This window comes from Microcaecilia unicolor, chromosome 5, assembly GCF_901765095.1.
Source record: "Microcaecilia unicolor chromosome 5, aMicUni1.1, whole genome shotgun sequence".
In the NCBI taxonomy this organism is placed as follows: Eukaryota; Metazoa; Chordata; class Amphibia; order Gymnophiona; family Siphonopidae; genus Microcaecilia; species Microcaecilia unicolor.
Genome location: NC_044035.1, coordinates 162,400,455 through 162,416,207, shown reverse-complemented (window position 1 = coordinate 162,416,207; position 15,753 = coordinate 162,400,455). Strand labels below are relative to the sequence as shown.

The 15,753-nt window shown below is 48.3% G+C and overlaps 1 protein-coding gene across 3 annotated transcripts in view; it reads left to right on the top strand.

Moving 5' to 3' along the window:
• COL13A1 (collagen type XIII alpha 1 chain) overlaps window positions 1–15,753 on the top strand; it is a 1,024,165-nt gene that overhangs the window by 850,869 nt on the left and 157,543 nt on the right. For all 3 annotated transcript variants that reach the window (XM_030203528.1, XM_030203531.1, XM_030203529.1), the window contains exons 31-32: window positions 1,783–1,809; window positions 9,085–9,165. In XM_030203528.1, the coding sequence (XP_030059388.1) occupies window positions 1,783–1,809; window positions 9,085–9,165 (108 nt within the window). The remainder of the gene's footprint in view (window positions 1–1,782; window positions 1,810–9,084; window positions 9,166–15,753) is intronic.

Genomic DNA, 15,753 nt, shown 5'->3' with positions numbered 1-15,753 from the left:
GACATCATTCTTTATGGTTAGTGGTGGATGAAAAGTGGCACAGTAGCAGAAGCCACCTGCCATTCAAGGCATGACCAATGCCTGCCTGCTCCATCAGACAAAAAGCATGCACTTGAATCTGTGTATCACAGCGCCCAGCACTGCTGCAGAAGCCAAAACCTGGCTTACCTATGATAAGTTCTGATTCTAAATTTATCTTTCAAGTGGGATCAGTTTTAAAGTAATTCTTCTGGGTCTTTGGGCTTCTAACAAACTGATAATCAACTCTATAGCACCATAAGCTTTCAATCACAGCTCCCTAAGGTGTTTCCTCTAATTCCCAGTGTTGTTCAAAGTACTAGACCAAAGTACTTAAGTAAAAGTAAAAATAAATGTATATTTTAATACTTAAGTAAAAGGTACAGTGAAGAACACATTCGAAGTGAATGGGCTGTGTCTGTATTAGCACATGGCAGCTGCTAGTGGGGCTTTGTAAACAAGGGGGTAATAAAGTTTCTTAACTAAAAAAAGTTAGGGGATCTTTTACCAAGGCACGCTGTAGTTTTTAGCATGTGCTAATTTAGGGCGCTAAACGTTAGAGACATCCATATATTCCTATAGACATCTCTAAGGTTTAGCGTGCCCTAAATATTAGTCCATGCTAAAAATGTTAGTGCGTCTTAGTAAATGAGGCCCTTATTGCCTAATATAATAATTTTTGAGTAAAAAGTAAAAGTACTACAACTACAATGAATGCAACTATTAGTGTTTTTACCCAAAAACTTTATTGCTCAATAATTCAATCCACTTTGCTTTTAGTAAAACTAAATTTTTGAAAATGACTGTCACTTATGTGAGTGGGTTTCCTCCAGAGTGCAAATATTTGGACAATAACATGTCATCAAGAAGTATGAAGATCAGTTATTCTCACAGTTGATGTGGTTTGTCAAGAAGACTGTGGAATTTGGACTTTAGACATTTGATTTTGGAATAAAATAGTGACTGCATAGTCCAATAGATATGGATAGAGCTTGTACGAGATTTAACTGATCTAAAAAGTTTGAACATCATAGAAAGGGAGAACCTGATTTTATTTTATTGATAAATGTGATTTGGTATGAGTGAGAGCGAGAATGATTGGATAATTTTAAATTTGATGGTTAATATTTGTTTAATATATGTGAAAATAATAAAGAAAAAAACATAGTAATTAATTTCTGGTAGTATATATATGTAGTCATTACTATATTGAAATATATAGTACCCTGTGATAGGCATAGATAGATATAGATTAGGCAAGACATGGGCATGGAGTAAATATTTTTTCCAGATCCATACATATACACACAGACCATTTCCATGTCCTACAATGCAGGCTCCATTACTCCTGGCGGGAACTCCATGATTTCTTCTCCTTGACCTTTCTAATGTCCTTCATTTTCTTCTCCTTTATTACAGTTGAATAACCTAGTGGTTAGAGCATTGGGCTGACAGCTAGGGAACCACAATTCAAATCTTGCTGCTGCCTTCCTTCATTGTCTCAGGTGTAAATTTAAGAGTGTGAGCCTTCCTGGTACAGGAAAAAGTTAATGATATTGGCTTCACACTATTAACTTCCTTTCTTTGCTTCAAATCCTACCCTTTTAGCTTCTTTTATAAATTTTGGGATTTTCAGCATGTGTAACCCTCAGCATTGTGCACCATGCCTATGAAAATATGTACAAAAGGGATTATTTTCAGGTGGATGAAAATTTTTATGTTAGAGAAATATAGTATGACATTTTGCTTTTTTCACTTGTATAGGGTCCTCCGGGTCTCCCAGGGCCTAAGGTAAGATTCCATAGCTTAAATTCACAGTGTAGCTCTAAAAGTACAGTTCTTACTCAAGACGGAATGAATGCCCTAAAATTCTGGCTAAAGATACCACCCAAGGGGTGGAGGTTAGCTAGTTTCCTACATAACAGTATGCGGAAGCAAAGAGTAGGAAGAGTAGGCTCTTCTCAAGAACCAGAGGAGACGTGATGATGGAAATCAAATCGTTTCTGGTTTTCTGGCTATAAAGATTTGATTTCCATCATCATGTCTCCTCTGGCTCTTGAGAAGAGCCTACTCTTCTTACTCTTTGCTTCCGCTAAAATGCTGGCTGCCAGGACTTTTTTATTGAAAAACATTTGCATTTTGGAGGAACTTGCCAAAAAAGAAAAAAAATGGGCCAAGATCCACAATAGCAAGTTTCACCAAAAATCTAGGGGCCCTGTTTATTAAGCCGTGCAATAGTTGCACAAACGTTTTAGCGCATGCTAAAAAGAGACACCCATAGGAATATAATGGGTGTCTCTATTAAGTACGTAAGTAATGCCATACTGGGAAAAGACCAAAGGCCCATCAAGCCCAGCATCCTGTCCCCGACAGCGGCCAATCCAGGTCAAGGGCACCTGGCAGCTTCCCAAACGTATAAACATTCTATACATGTTATTCCCAAAATTGTGGATTTTTCCCAAGTCCATTTAGTAGCTGTCTATGGACTTTTCCTTTATTTATTTTATTTTTGTTACATTTGTACCCCGCGCTTTCCCACTCATGGCAGGCTCAATGCGGCTTACATGGGGCAATGGAGGGTTAAGTGACTTGCCCAGAGTCACAAGGAGCTGCCTGTGCCTGAAGCAGTGGCGTAGCCAGAAAACCAATTTTGGGTGGGCCTGAGCCCAAAATGGGTGGCACAAAAGTTTCTCTTCCTTGCCCTACCTTCACCTCAAAATATAAATACTTTAGCTGATGAGGATCCTCAAACTCTGTCAGCTGAAGACTTCCTCTGAAAGTGGCCAGAACTTCCTTTTACCAAGCTTGGCAGGCAGTAGCAACATCCCTAAGTGACCGAAACTGGCACCCCTTGCATCCTTAGTTGTCAGTAACTCAAAGATGCTGTTGCCAACTGCAGAGCTTGGTTGAAGCAAGTTCTGACTGCCTTTGGAGGAGGTCCTCAGCTGGGATGCTTGGGGAGCCCCACCAGCTATAAAGCAAGGGTAAGGGCCAGTGTTAGACATGCTCTGGCCCAGGTCAGAAAATAAAGGAGGGCACTCTCTCCAATCCCCTCTCTTCCCTGCCTCCCTTCCGATTTCTGTACCTGCCATTACTATCACACTGACAGACCCTCACCAAAAACAGAACAAGGCAAGTTAGAAATAAAAATATTTACACAAAAATTGAAGTGAGAACCCCAAGAAGTTAAACTTAACATGTACTACAACCCTGGAGAAATAAAAACCAAAAGTGCATTTCCTTTCTACTGAACACAATGCAAAAACATTTGCTATGCACTTTTCACAAAGCTAACATATTCCATTTAAACATTCAAAATAAAATGCTTTTTTCTACCTTTGATGTCTGGACATTTTATTTTTCCATTATGTTGCTTCTAATTTCCTGCCTGTCGTCTACTAATTCTCCTTCAAGTGACTGTTGTCCATTTGTCTTTTCTCCTCTCTACTGTCTATTCCCTCACTACATCTACCTCTGACATACTGATCATTCCTTTTTAGCTCTTTCCTCTTTTTTTATTTTTTGCCTGTCAACTCAAATTTTACTCTCTTTCTCCTTCTTTTTACTTTACAGCTGCCTATCAGATCGTCATCTCTCACCCACTACCTCTCCCATTACCCAACTCACTCCTTCTCCAGCCATTCCCTTTCATCTTTAATCTACTCCCCATTACTATATTTCTATCCTCTGTAATCACTATCCTCTCATCCATTTTCTTGCCACCCTCTTCCACATGGTTCCACCATTCCCAGCATCTTCCTCCATCCACCCTTCTAGCTCAGTATCTACTCCCTCTTTCTTCCCTCCCTGCTCTCGTAGCCCAACATCTCCCTGTCCTTTCTCTTCTCTCCTCCCCTGTCCCCCATGGTCCAGCATTTCTCCCTCTCTCTTCCTTCACTCCCATTGTCTGGCATCTCTCCATCATTCTCATTTGCTCCTGGATCCAATATCTCCCTCTCTCCCCTCTCCTATGAATCTCCCCTGCCTCTCATCCAACCCCATGTCCTACATCTCCCCCATTGTCCACATCCTTCTTTCCCCCTCCCTTGTACCCCAGATCCAATATCTGTCTTCCCCCTCCATCCCATGCAGCATTCTCTTCCTTCCTCCACCATGTCCAACATTTCTGCCTCTCTCCCACTGTCCACCATCTCTGTCTCCCCCCTCCCTTGTGCCCCAGAGGTCAATATCTCTTTCTCCTCCTCCCATACAGCATCTCTCCCTTCCTCCCATCCACTGTCATGCCCATCATTTCTCCCTCTCTTCTCTGGGCACCATCTCTCCCTCCCCTCTACCCCCATATACAAGATTTCTCCCTTTATTGCCCCCCTCTACTCCTTTGTCTCTCTCTCCCTTCCTCCCCTCCACCCTCATGCACCATCTATCCCTCCCCTTCACCTCTGTGTCCAACATTTCTCCCTGTGTTCTCCCTCCCCCTCCGTGCAACATTTCTCCTTCTCCATTCACCCCATTATCTCTTGTCCCTATCCCCCTCTCCCTCCAGGCAGCATTTCTCCCTCTCCTCCGCTATATCCAACTGATTTCTCCCTCTGCTCCGCTGCCTGCCCGGTACCTTGGCTGAGCCCAAACATTTAGCTTTGCGCACTTCTTCCCGGGCTCCGCTTCGCTGCACGATCGTCGCTCCCTGCATTCTTCTTCTCGCAAGTCACGCTGCACACAGCGCTGCCATTCACACAGGCAGCTGCGCTCTCCTTTGCCGCGTCCATTCGGTCCTCTGATGCACTTCCTGTTAGGACCGGATAGACGTGGTAGGGGGGAGCGCAGCTGCCTGTGTGAATGGCAGCGCTGCGTGCAGCATGACAGGCGAGAAGAAGAATGCAGAGCGATGCAGCGAAGCGGAGCTGGGGAGAAAAGGCAGCCAGCGAAGAAGAAGGTAGATGGGCGGGCCTGGAGGCAAAGTGGGTGGGCCTGGGCCCATCCAGGCCCACCCGTTGCTATGCCCCTGGCCTGAAGTGGGAATCGAACTCAGTTCCTCAGTTCCCCAGGACCAAAGTCCACCACCCTAACCACTAGGCCACTCCTTTTTAAACTCTACCAAGCTAACCGCCTTTTTTTTTCTCCTGGGGGCTTATCCAGCGGTAATCGCTGCCAGGTTACCGCCAGGTTAGCATGGGAGCCTCTACCTCCTCCTAAATAGGTGGCGGTAAGGGCTCCCCCAGGAAATCACCACATGGCAAGTATATACTTACCAGTGGCGTAGCTAGGTGGGGGCCTGGGCCCCCCCCCCAAATTTGCTCTGGGCCCCTGGTTGGCTGGCCAGGAGTCTCCGACCCCCAATAGCTGAAGACTTCGTCCAGTGCTGGTCTGCAGCACCACCGCCGCATTGCCTGCTCTGCTCTCTGTGCCCCTCATGTCGGGCAAGCTCCTTTTAGTGAAATTGAGCATGCTCAGTTTCACTAAAAGGAGCATGCCAGATGTGAGAGGAAGAGAGAGCAGGGCAGGCAATGCGGCAGCGCCAGAGACCAATGCTGGACAAAGTCTTCAGCTGTCAGAAGTTGGGGACCCCCGCTAGCCAAGGTTTTTGCGGCAGCGGTGCTTCAGCTGATTGGGGACCCCCACCAGCCAAGATGTGCAGTGGGTGGCGGGGCGGTGACCAAAATGTGCACCCCCCCCCCCCCCCCCACCTTGGGCTCTGGCCCCCCTCCCACCTTGAGGTCTGGCTACACCCCAGATACTTACCACTCAGCCATTTGCTTTTTTTTCAGAAAAACCCTGCTGCGGTAAAAGGGGCCTTGGTGTGCAACAAACGCACACGCTGAGGACACCGCAGGGCTCCTTTTACCGCAGCGTAGTGAAAGAGCCCCTTAGTATCATTGTTATTCTCAGAACATGTTGCTGAATATATGTTTGCAAGTGACACTGTCCCCAAGGTAGCAGCCATCTCTCCTGCCAGATCTGCTTGAGCCATTTTTCAGCAATTAGTATGCTGTTACTTCTTTTGGACTCAGATTGATGGAATTCCTAAGTACAATGTACAGAATGGTACAACACAGAATCATTTCCTTTCAGGCATTCCAGAATGCAAGAGAAGTAGTGCATTTGCCATGTTAGTCCACTTGAATATGCAAAAATAAAGGATAACCAAAAAAAAAAAGATACCAACCCCACACTTTTCAACTAAACTCTACCATTGGAAATGTATTTTAGGATTTGCTAGTATAATCTAACAGTGTCATCTGTCATCATTTGATCCTTCTGTTCTGACCTGAAAAAGAGCTATCTTAGATTTTTTTTTTACCTTTATTTTCCTGCAAAAGCCAAAAAAATCCTGGATCTGCCCTCTCATCGTCTTGAGGAAAAGTGGAAGTTGATATAAAAGTAATTTCAGGTTTCCACGTTCCCCAACTCTAATGCAAATGTTAGTTTAACTAACTATATGCCAGATTTATTAAGGGGTCAATATTCAGCAGTACTTATTTAAGTAGCGGCAGAATGGAGGAGCAGCCTAATAGTTACTGCAGTGGGTTAAGAACCTGGGAAACTGTGTTTGATTCCAACTGCAGCTTCTTGTGACCTTGAGCAAGTCACTTAACCTTCCATTGCCCCCAGTACAGAACTTAGGGGTCCTTTTACAAAGGCGCTTAAGGGTCTACACGCGTCCAGCGCACGCCAAATCAGCCTTACTTCCCAGCTATTGTGTGCCCCGGGCAGTAAATCTGAACTTGGCGCGTGCCAAAACACACAGTAGAATATATTTTCTGTTTTCTACTTCGTGGCGTTTACCCTGTGGTAAAAGGCGGTGGACACGTGCTGCATGCCTACCGTCTGGGTAGCGCATAAGACCTTACCACTAAGTCAGTGGATGGTGGTAAAGTCTCAGGCCACAAACGGACACATGCTGGTTTTTATTATGCCGCACGTCCATTTTCTAGCCCCTTTAAAAAAAGGCCTTTAATCCAGGATGCGGCAAAAACTGGCTTGGCACATTCCCAAAAGACACCCTTGCACTGCCACAGGCCACTTTTTGCCATGGCTTAGTAAAAGGGCCCCTTAGATTTTGAGTCCACTAGGGACAGAGAAAGTACCAGCATATAATAAATGTAAACCGCTTTGGTTGTACCACTGAAAGGCGGTATATCAAATCCATGACTCTTACCTGAATAAGTGCCACTCACTGAGGCCAACCATTCTTTTTCAGTAGCATTATCTAAATAACACCACTGAAAATCTCTGACTGCTCCAGCACTGTCCAGATACCTCCAGATTCTATAAATGACACGAGATGAGTGTGCAACTAAATTGGCTAACAAGCCAGTTAATGCCAATAATTGGCTTCTGATAATCAATTATTTCTGTTAATGGGCAACAATTTGGATTTGTGCGTGCATCTTGTTAAGCACTATTCTATAAAGATCCACGCGTGAAGGGGCCCTTTTACTAAGCTGCGGTAAAAAGTGACCTACGTTAGTTTGGACATGTGAAATTAGTGCACGCTAGGCCATTTTAAATGGGGCAGTAAATTGTTGTGAGCTAATATTAAAAGTAACACACAACTATTTACTACCTGAGCCCTTAACGCCACCTATTTACTTGGTGGTAAGGGCTCACACGCTACTCCTGCGGTAATCAGACAGTGCACAGTACTGTGGTCACGCTGCCGATTACTGCTGGAAACGCCCCCAGTGGCAAAAAATAGAAAATTATTTTTTTACCACAGGAAATAGTGCACACTAACTTTGAAACTACCCCAGGGCGCCGCGCTATCCTGGCAGTAATGTCAATTTAGTGCACGCTACCCGCATGTTAGCCCTACCGCGGCTTAGTAAATGGGCCCCAAATTTTTTAGCATGCAACTCAAAAGGGGGCGTGACTATGGGAAGGGCATGGGCCAATCATGGGCGTTCACTAAAAATGTGTGCAGTATTAATGAATACTGGGGATCTACACCTAACTTACACACCAGGTTTCAGTTGGTGTAAATCTTCATGCTATTCTATAAACGGCACAACTTGGAACACTTTATGGAATAACGCTGTGCGCAGTTTTTGGGGGGCATAGTGTTAGGGTGATCCAGGGGGCAGAGCTGGTGGAACCGGAAGTATCCAGGTTTTGCGAAATAGCTGCCCTAACTTATCTGGTTCCGAATGTCAGTGGTATTTGGATAACCTCCAGCAGCTGCCTCATACCCAGATATTAGCACCCATGTCTGGGCATAGCCCAGCGCTAAATATCCGGATATAAATTTTAAAACGCTACAGTCAGCATTTCAAGTCAATGCTGACCATTATGTTTAAATATCAGGGCTAAGCATTTTCCCCTGGATTCAGTAAATGGCACCCATATTTGGGCGCCCCAAACTGCACGCAATTCTGAGCTCCACACACAAATAAATTAATTAATGAGCCACTAGCAATCAACACTTGGCTGAGTAACCTAATGGTTAGTGCAGTGGCCTTAGAATCGGGGGGCCCGGGTTCAATTCCCACTGTAGCTCCTTGTGACTCTGGGCAAGTCACTTAACCCTCCATTGCCCCAGATACAAAATAAGTACCTGTATATAATATGTAAACTGCTTTGATTGTAACCACAGAAAGGCAGTATATCAAAGCCCATCTCCTTTCCTTATTGATGTTAATTGGCTCTATTTGGATTTGTATGTGGATCTGGCTATGCATAATTCTAAAAAGATCCGTATCCAAATCCTCTCACATGCAACCCATAAGGGGGCATGGCTATGGGAGGGACATAAGAGAGTCAGGGGTGTTCCACAGAATTTTATAGAATTTGGTGGCAGCATGCCCAATATGCGCAGCAGGATTTACACCAGATTTCAGTTGGTGTAAGCCTTGCACCCAAAGTTCCGCGTCAGAATTAAGAGCACTCAGCCCGAAGCGCCCTTTATAGAATAGCATTGAGTGCACATTTTTCCTGACACCAAATTTTCGGCACCATTTACTGAATCCAGCCCAAACCGATAGACACCAAATGGGGATTTTTATAGTTCCATTATCTCCTGTATTTTTTTCCCATTTGATTCTATCAGATTAAATGTTTTCCTTTTATTTATAATGGCATTGGATTTTATATCTTTTGTTCTGATGAAAGGGAGAAGCAGGGGTCGATGGAGTGAAAGGAGAGAAGGGCAGCATGGGTGACAAAGGAGACCGAGGTCCACTGGGGTTGCCTGTAAGTATACAGAAGATAAATGTGGCCACGAAGCACGCCACAGTCCTGTGGTTAAAATATATGAAACTGTAGCTTGCAGTCTGCACTATTTAACTTAGGGGGCTGGGGGAGGGGCAGCCGCAGGAACAGACGGCGATATGAAAATGGTGAAATAGCTGTTCTGTAGTGTGGGGTAGTGGAAGGGAAGAGACTGGTGCATGGAGCCCACCCACTCTTTACACCAGCTCTCTACTGTAGTGGAGGAAGCTGCTGGGGACATTCATAAACCCGATTGCTTGGAGACAGGGGCGTATCTGCGTGGGGCCTCAGGGGCCTGGGCCCCCGCAGATTTTGCCCTGGACCCCCCTACCGCCGTCAACAGTCCCCCGCTGCCGTTGCTTACTTTTGCTGGTGGGGGACCCCAACCCCCCCCAGCCAAGGTCCGCTTCCACCTGCCGCTGCCTTAAAAACTATTTCTTCAGCTGGCGGGGGACCCCAAACCCCCGCCAGCCGCCCCGAGGTGTTTAAAGTTCATCTTCGGCCTCTGTTGTACATGCTGCGACGTCAGACTCCGAACTGGATTCAACAGCTCTTATCAACAACAGCACGGCCACGGAGGCCGAAGATGAACTTTAAACACCTCGGGGCGGCTGGCGGGGGTTTGGGGTCCCCCGCCAGCTGAAGAAATAGTTTTTAAGGCAGCGGCAGGTGGAAGCGGACCTCGGCTGGCGGGGGTTGGGCCCCCTCCCACTATCAAAGGTAAGCAACGGCAGCGGGGGACGGTTGGCGGTGGGAGGGGGTGGAGAGAGTCGTTGGTGGCGGGGGAGTCTGACAATGGTGGTGGGGGGGGGCTAAAATGTGCCCCCTCCCTCTGGCTCTGGCCCCCGCCGGAGTCCAGATACGCCCCTGCTTGGAGAGCACGGTGGGAGCAGGTTATCAGTGATGACTGGAGAGAAGGAGCTATGAAAAGCCCAAAGGCCTGAATTTTACTACTGCTCCAAGCCCTACCCCCCTCTAGAGATGGCTTTCAATGAAGAGACTGTCAGGACAGAGGGAAAACACCAACGCAGTCGAAAAATGCCAAGAAAGTGTAGTCAGCCACAAGAAAGGAATGAAAAAGCAATAGTGTAGAGATCCCTTTTTGTTCAGGAAGCAGTACTATAAAGAACCCTTTACAGGAAGAGGCTTAGTGAGAGGGAGTGTGAACTCTTACTGTACCTCATTAGACTGAAGTAGGAAAGTGAATGTCAGTGAAAAGAACTTGTTTTTTCCTAAACTCAGACATTTTTAAACAAAGGATTGAAAAAGACATAAAACGATTATTTTGCATCTGAATGGTTTGAACTGTTCACCCTTGCTTAGCTTCTGATGAGGATGGTTATCTGTAACTGGCATGTGTTTGGTTATAACCATGGTGTGGTGTTTGTGTTTGAACAGTGATGTACCAAGTGACTTCAAAAATGTGGAAAAAAGCTTAATTATTGCTAGAGAACATTTTTCCAGAAAGCTACATTAATCACAGTGGGGCCCATGTACTAACTATGCATTTGTCACAAATTAATGCACATTAGCATGTATTAATGTCAGTTAACATTGATGCAGCTTAGTAAATAAAGCCCATCATTTGAAAAACACAGAGAAGCTTTCAAGTTGCTTCTTCTTTTGCTTGGGCACTTTTCCAGGGCAAGGGCTTGGAGAACAGTTGCCCTCAGCCCTCTCCTTCTGTCTTGGATATTGGTTCTTTAAGAAAACTCTGTGGGGAAGCTCTCGCCACAGCTCCCTATTCCATAGATAAATCAAGAACTCTGGTTTCCAGGGCTTTTCAGCTGGCACCTTTCACAGGCACTAAGGAATTCATGATTTAAAAAAAACAAGCTCTTAATATTCAAGATGAGTGAGTTCAAGGCAGACCCAAGTCCTCATCAATTTTTTTTTCAATTTGAAGTTTGTATTGAATTTTTCAAAAAGAGAAACACATCAACTCAGATAATAAGTGACAAAGTTTCATTCCATCACCTTCTCCATCCTCCCAACCTATATTCCTTTTTGTCCCCCCTCCCCCCCTTTTCCCACTTTCAGAGAGGTTAATTTTTTTAATACCATAGACTTTCCTACAATTCAGATCCTCTATATTAAGGACACCTCTATATTTGTGATTCTCCGAGGACAAGCAGGCTGCTTGTTCTCACTGATGGGTGACGTCCACAGCAGCCCCCTCCAACCGGAAACTTCACTAGCAAAGGCCTTTACTAGTCCTCGCGCGCCGATGCACACCGCGCATGCGCAGCCGTCTTCCTGCCCGAACCAGCTCGTGTTTGTCAGTCTTCTTTTGTCCGCGCTCGGGACGGTCGTGTTTTACCGCCGTTTCGTGCCCCTCAAGTTGACCCTCGCGCATCTTCGCGATTTTCGCTAAAAAAAAGAGACCGATCGGTCTTTACCCTTTTCCCGTGTTTCCAGCTTTTTCCCGAGTAAGTTTCCTTTCGCTTTCGGGACCGGCCTATTTGGCCTCGATTCGGGTTTTTCTCCCTTCTTTTTGGTGCCCTTCGTCATCATCGCGAATTTTGATTTCGCCAGCGTGATTTTTCCGCCCATGTCATCGAAGTCTTCCAGCAGCTTCAAGAAGTGCACCCAGTGCGCCCGGGTAATCTCGCTCACTGATAGGCACGCTTCGTGTCTTCAGTGTCTGGGGGCTGAGCACCGCCCGCAGGCCTGCAGTCTTTGTGCTCTTTTAAAAAAGAGGACTCAGGTAGCAAGATTGGCCCAGTGGAACGCATTGTTCTCGGGCTCTTCGACGACAACAGCACGGGCATCGAGTGCATCAACATCGACAGCATCGAAGTCTTCGACATCGGCATCGACTGCATCGAGGCCTCTACCTTCGCAATCGACTGCATCGAGGCCCCTACCTTCGGCATCGTCGGTACTGAGGTATCGAAAGGCTGCGTCGACGTCGGTGGTACCGGGACCTCCGCTGTTGCTGATGTCGTCAGACGGTGGTGCTTCGTCTGGAGTGCAGATGAGGGCTGTCCATTCCCCTGCTGGTGGCGGTGAGCCTTCGGGTGGGTCTCCCCTTGAGGGCTCCTGCGGTACAGCCCCCCCCCCCGAGATCGACCTTCTTCGGCCTCGGCCCCAAAGAAGAGACGGCTGGATTCTATGTCCTCCTCGTCGGTACCGGGAAGCTCCGGTGACGTGCTTCGCTTGAAGAAGTCTAAGAAGCATCGTCACCGGTCTCCTTCCCGTCTCGGTACCGAGAGCTCTGGGTCGCCGAGGCAGTCGGCACCCAGTAGGCATCGGCACCGGGAGGACCGCTCACCCTCTGTTCAGAAGGTGTCGATGCGCTCCCCCTTGGACAGCCCGGAACAGCCTCCACGCCCGGATCAGACTCTGACATCGACGCCTGCATCGGCTTCTCAGTCTTTCTCCACAGCCGCTCTGCACGAGAGTCTCCGGGCCGTTCTTCCAGAGATTCTGGGAGAGCTGTTGCGCCCTTCCCCTCCGGTACCGGGGGTGCTTGCGCCACCGGTACTGTCGAGTGAGGCGCCGGCTGGCCCCTTGCCCGAGGGGAGGTCTCCGGTACCGGTACCGCTTGCGGTACCGGCTACGGCCGCCTCCCAGGCAGACTCCCCGACGACGTCGGCGGAGGGAGCTTCGCCGATGCTGGCGAGGGAGTCTACCTCTCGACGCTCCTACCATGGCCGTGTTTTCACGGAGTCGAGTCGGGCACGGCTTCAGACGCAGGTTCGTGAACTTGTGTCTGATACCGATGGTGAGGCCTCGTGGGAGGAGGAGGAGGAGGAGGACATCGGATACTTCTCTGACGATGAGTCTGATGGCCTTCCTTCTGATCCCACTCCCTCCCCTGAAAGGCAGCTTTCTCCTCCCGAGAGTCTGTCTTTCGCGGCCTTTGTCCGGGAGATGTCTACGGCCATCCCCTTCCCCGGTGGTTGTGGAGGATGAGCCCAGGGCTGAAATGTTTGAGCTCTTGGACTATCCTTCACCTAAGGAAGCGTCCACAATACCCATGCATCATGTCCTAAAAAAGACATTGCTGGCGAACTGGACCAAGCCACTAACTAATCCCCACATTCCCAAGAAGATCGAATCCCAGTATCGGATCCATGGGGACCCAGAGCTGCTGCGCACTCAGTTGCCTCACGACTCTGGTGTGGTGGATCTGGCCCTAAAGAAGGCTAAGAGTTCTAGAGAGCATGCTTCGGCGCCCCCGGGCAAAGACTCCAGAACCTTAGACTCCTTTGGGAGGAAGGCCTATCAATCCTCTATGCTCGTGGCCAAGATTCAGTCCTACCAGCTCTACACGAGCATCCATATGCAGAACAATGTGCGGCAGTTGGCAGGCTTGGTGGACAAGCTCCCTCCTGAGCAAGCCAAGCCGTTTCAGGAGGTGGTCAGGCAGCTGAAGGCGTGCAGAAAATTCCTGGCCAGAGGGGTATATGATACCTTTGATGTTGCGTCCAGGGCCGCTGCTCAACGTGTGGTGATGCGCAGACTCTCATGGCTGCGTGCCTCCAACCTGGAGAATAGGATCCAGCAGCGGATTGCGGACTCCCCTTGCCGAGCGGACAACATTTTTGGAGAAAAAGTAGAACAGCTCCACCAGCAGGATAACGCTTTCGACAAATTCTCCCGCCGGCAGCCTTCAGCATCTACCTTCTCAGGTAGACGTTTTTATGGGGGAAGGAGGACTGTTCCCTACTCTTCTGGTAAGCGTAGGTACAATCCTCCCTCTTGACAGCCTGCAGCCCAGGCTAAGCCCCAGCGTGCTCGCTCTCGTCAGCAGCTTGCGCCTCAGCAAGGCCCCTCGGCTCCCCAGCAAAAGCAGGGGGCGAGCTTTTGACTGGCTCCAGCAGAGCATAGCCGACATCAACGTGTCCATGCCGGGCGATCTGCCGGTCGGGGGGAGGTTGAAAGTTTTTCACCAAAGGTGGCCTCTTGTAACCTCCGACCGTTGGGTTCTTCAAATAGTCCGGCAAGGATACACCCTCAATTTGGCCTCGAAGCCTCCAAATTGCCCACCGGGAGCTCAGTCCTACAGCTTCCAGCACAAGCAGGTATTTGCAGAGGAACTCTCCGCCCTTCTCATCGCCAATGCGGTCGAGATCGTGCCATCCGGGCAAGAAGGGCTGGAATTCTATTCCAGGTACTTCCTTGTGGAAAAGAAAACAGGGGGGATGCGTCCCATCCTAGACCTAAGGGCCCTGAACAAATATCTGGTCAAGGAAAAGTTCAGGATGCTTTCCCTGGGCACCCTTCTTCCCATGATTCAGGAAAATGATTGGCTATGCTCTCTGGACTTGAAGGACGACTACACGCACATCCCGATATTGCCAGCTCACAGGCAGTATCTGCGATTTCAGCTGGGCACACGTCACTTCCAGTACTGTGTGCTACCCTTTGGGCTCGCCTCTGCGCCCAGGGTGTTCACGAAGTGCCTGGCTGTAGTAGCAGCAGTGCTTCGCAGGCTGGGAGTGCACGTGTTCCCTTATCTCGACGATTGGCTGGTGAAGAACACATCCGAGGCAGGAGCTCTACAGTCCATGCAGATGACTATTCGACTCCTGGAGCTACTGGGGTTTGTGATAAATTATCCAAAGTCCCATCTTCTCCCAGAACAGAGACTCGAATTCATAGGAGCTCTGCTGGATTCTCGGACGGCTCGTGCCTATCTTCCGGAGACAAGGGCCAACAATCTGTTGTCCCTCGTCTCCCGGGTACAAGCGTCCCAGCAGATCACAGCTCGGCAGATGTTGAGATTGCTTGGCCACATGGCCTCCACAGTTCATGTGACTCCCATGGCTCGTCTTCACATGCGATCTGCTCAATGGACCTTAGCTTTCCAGTGGTTTCAAGCTGCTGGGGATCTAGAAGACGTGATCCACCTGTCCACGAGTTTTCTCAAATCCCTGTATTGGTGGACGATTTGGTCCAATTTGACTCTGGGACGCCCTTTCCAAATTCCTCAGCCACAAAAAGTGCTGACTACGGATGCGTCTCTCCTGGGGTGGGGAGCTCATGTCGATGGGCTTCACACCCAGGGAAGCTGGTCCCTCCAGGAACGCGATCTGCAGATCAATCTCCTGGAGTTACGAGCAGTCTGGAACGCTCTGAAGGCTTTCAGAGATCGACTGGACCCCAGGCAGAACAAAGCAAGACTCTGAACTGGATTAAAACTGGGACTGAGACCCAGGCAATACAAGGCAAGGCAGAACAAGGCAAGACACGGAACTAGATTAAAATTGGGTCCAGGAAAGGGCAAGACCAGGACAAGGCAAGGACTGGATCCGGACAGGACTGGACTGAATGAGACAAGACAAGGCAAGACTAGACACAAAACACAGCAGACAAAGCTGGGCAGGAGCTAGGCAGCAAGAACAAACAGAAGCAAGACTATAAACAAGGCAGGAACAGGACTTAACTTGGGAACAGGATTCAGGAACAGACTTGGCTAAGCAGGAACAGGATTCAGGAAAAGACACAAGACCCAGAAACACAAGAACAAACCCCCGGGGACAAGACCCACAGGAACAAAGCCAGGCTTGAATCAAAGCATGCAGGAACAAAGTCAATCAGGGACTGGATCCAAACAGGGAA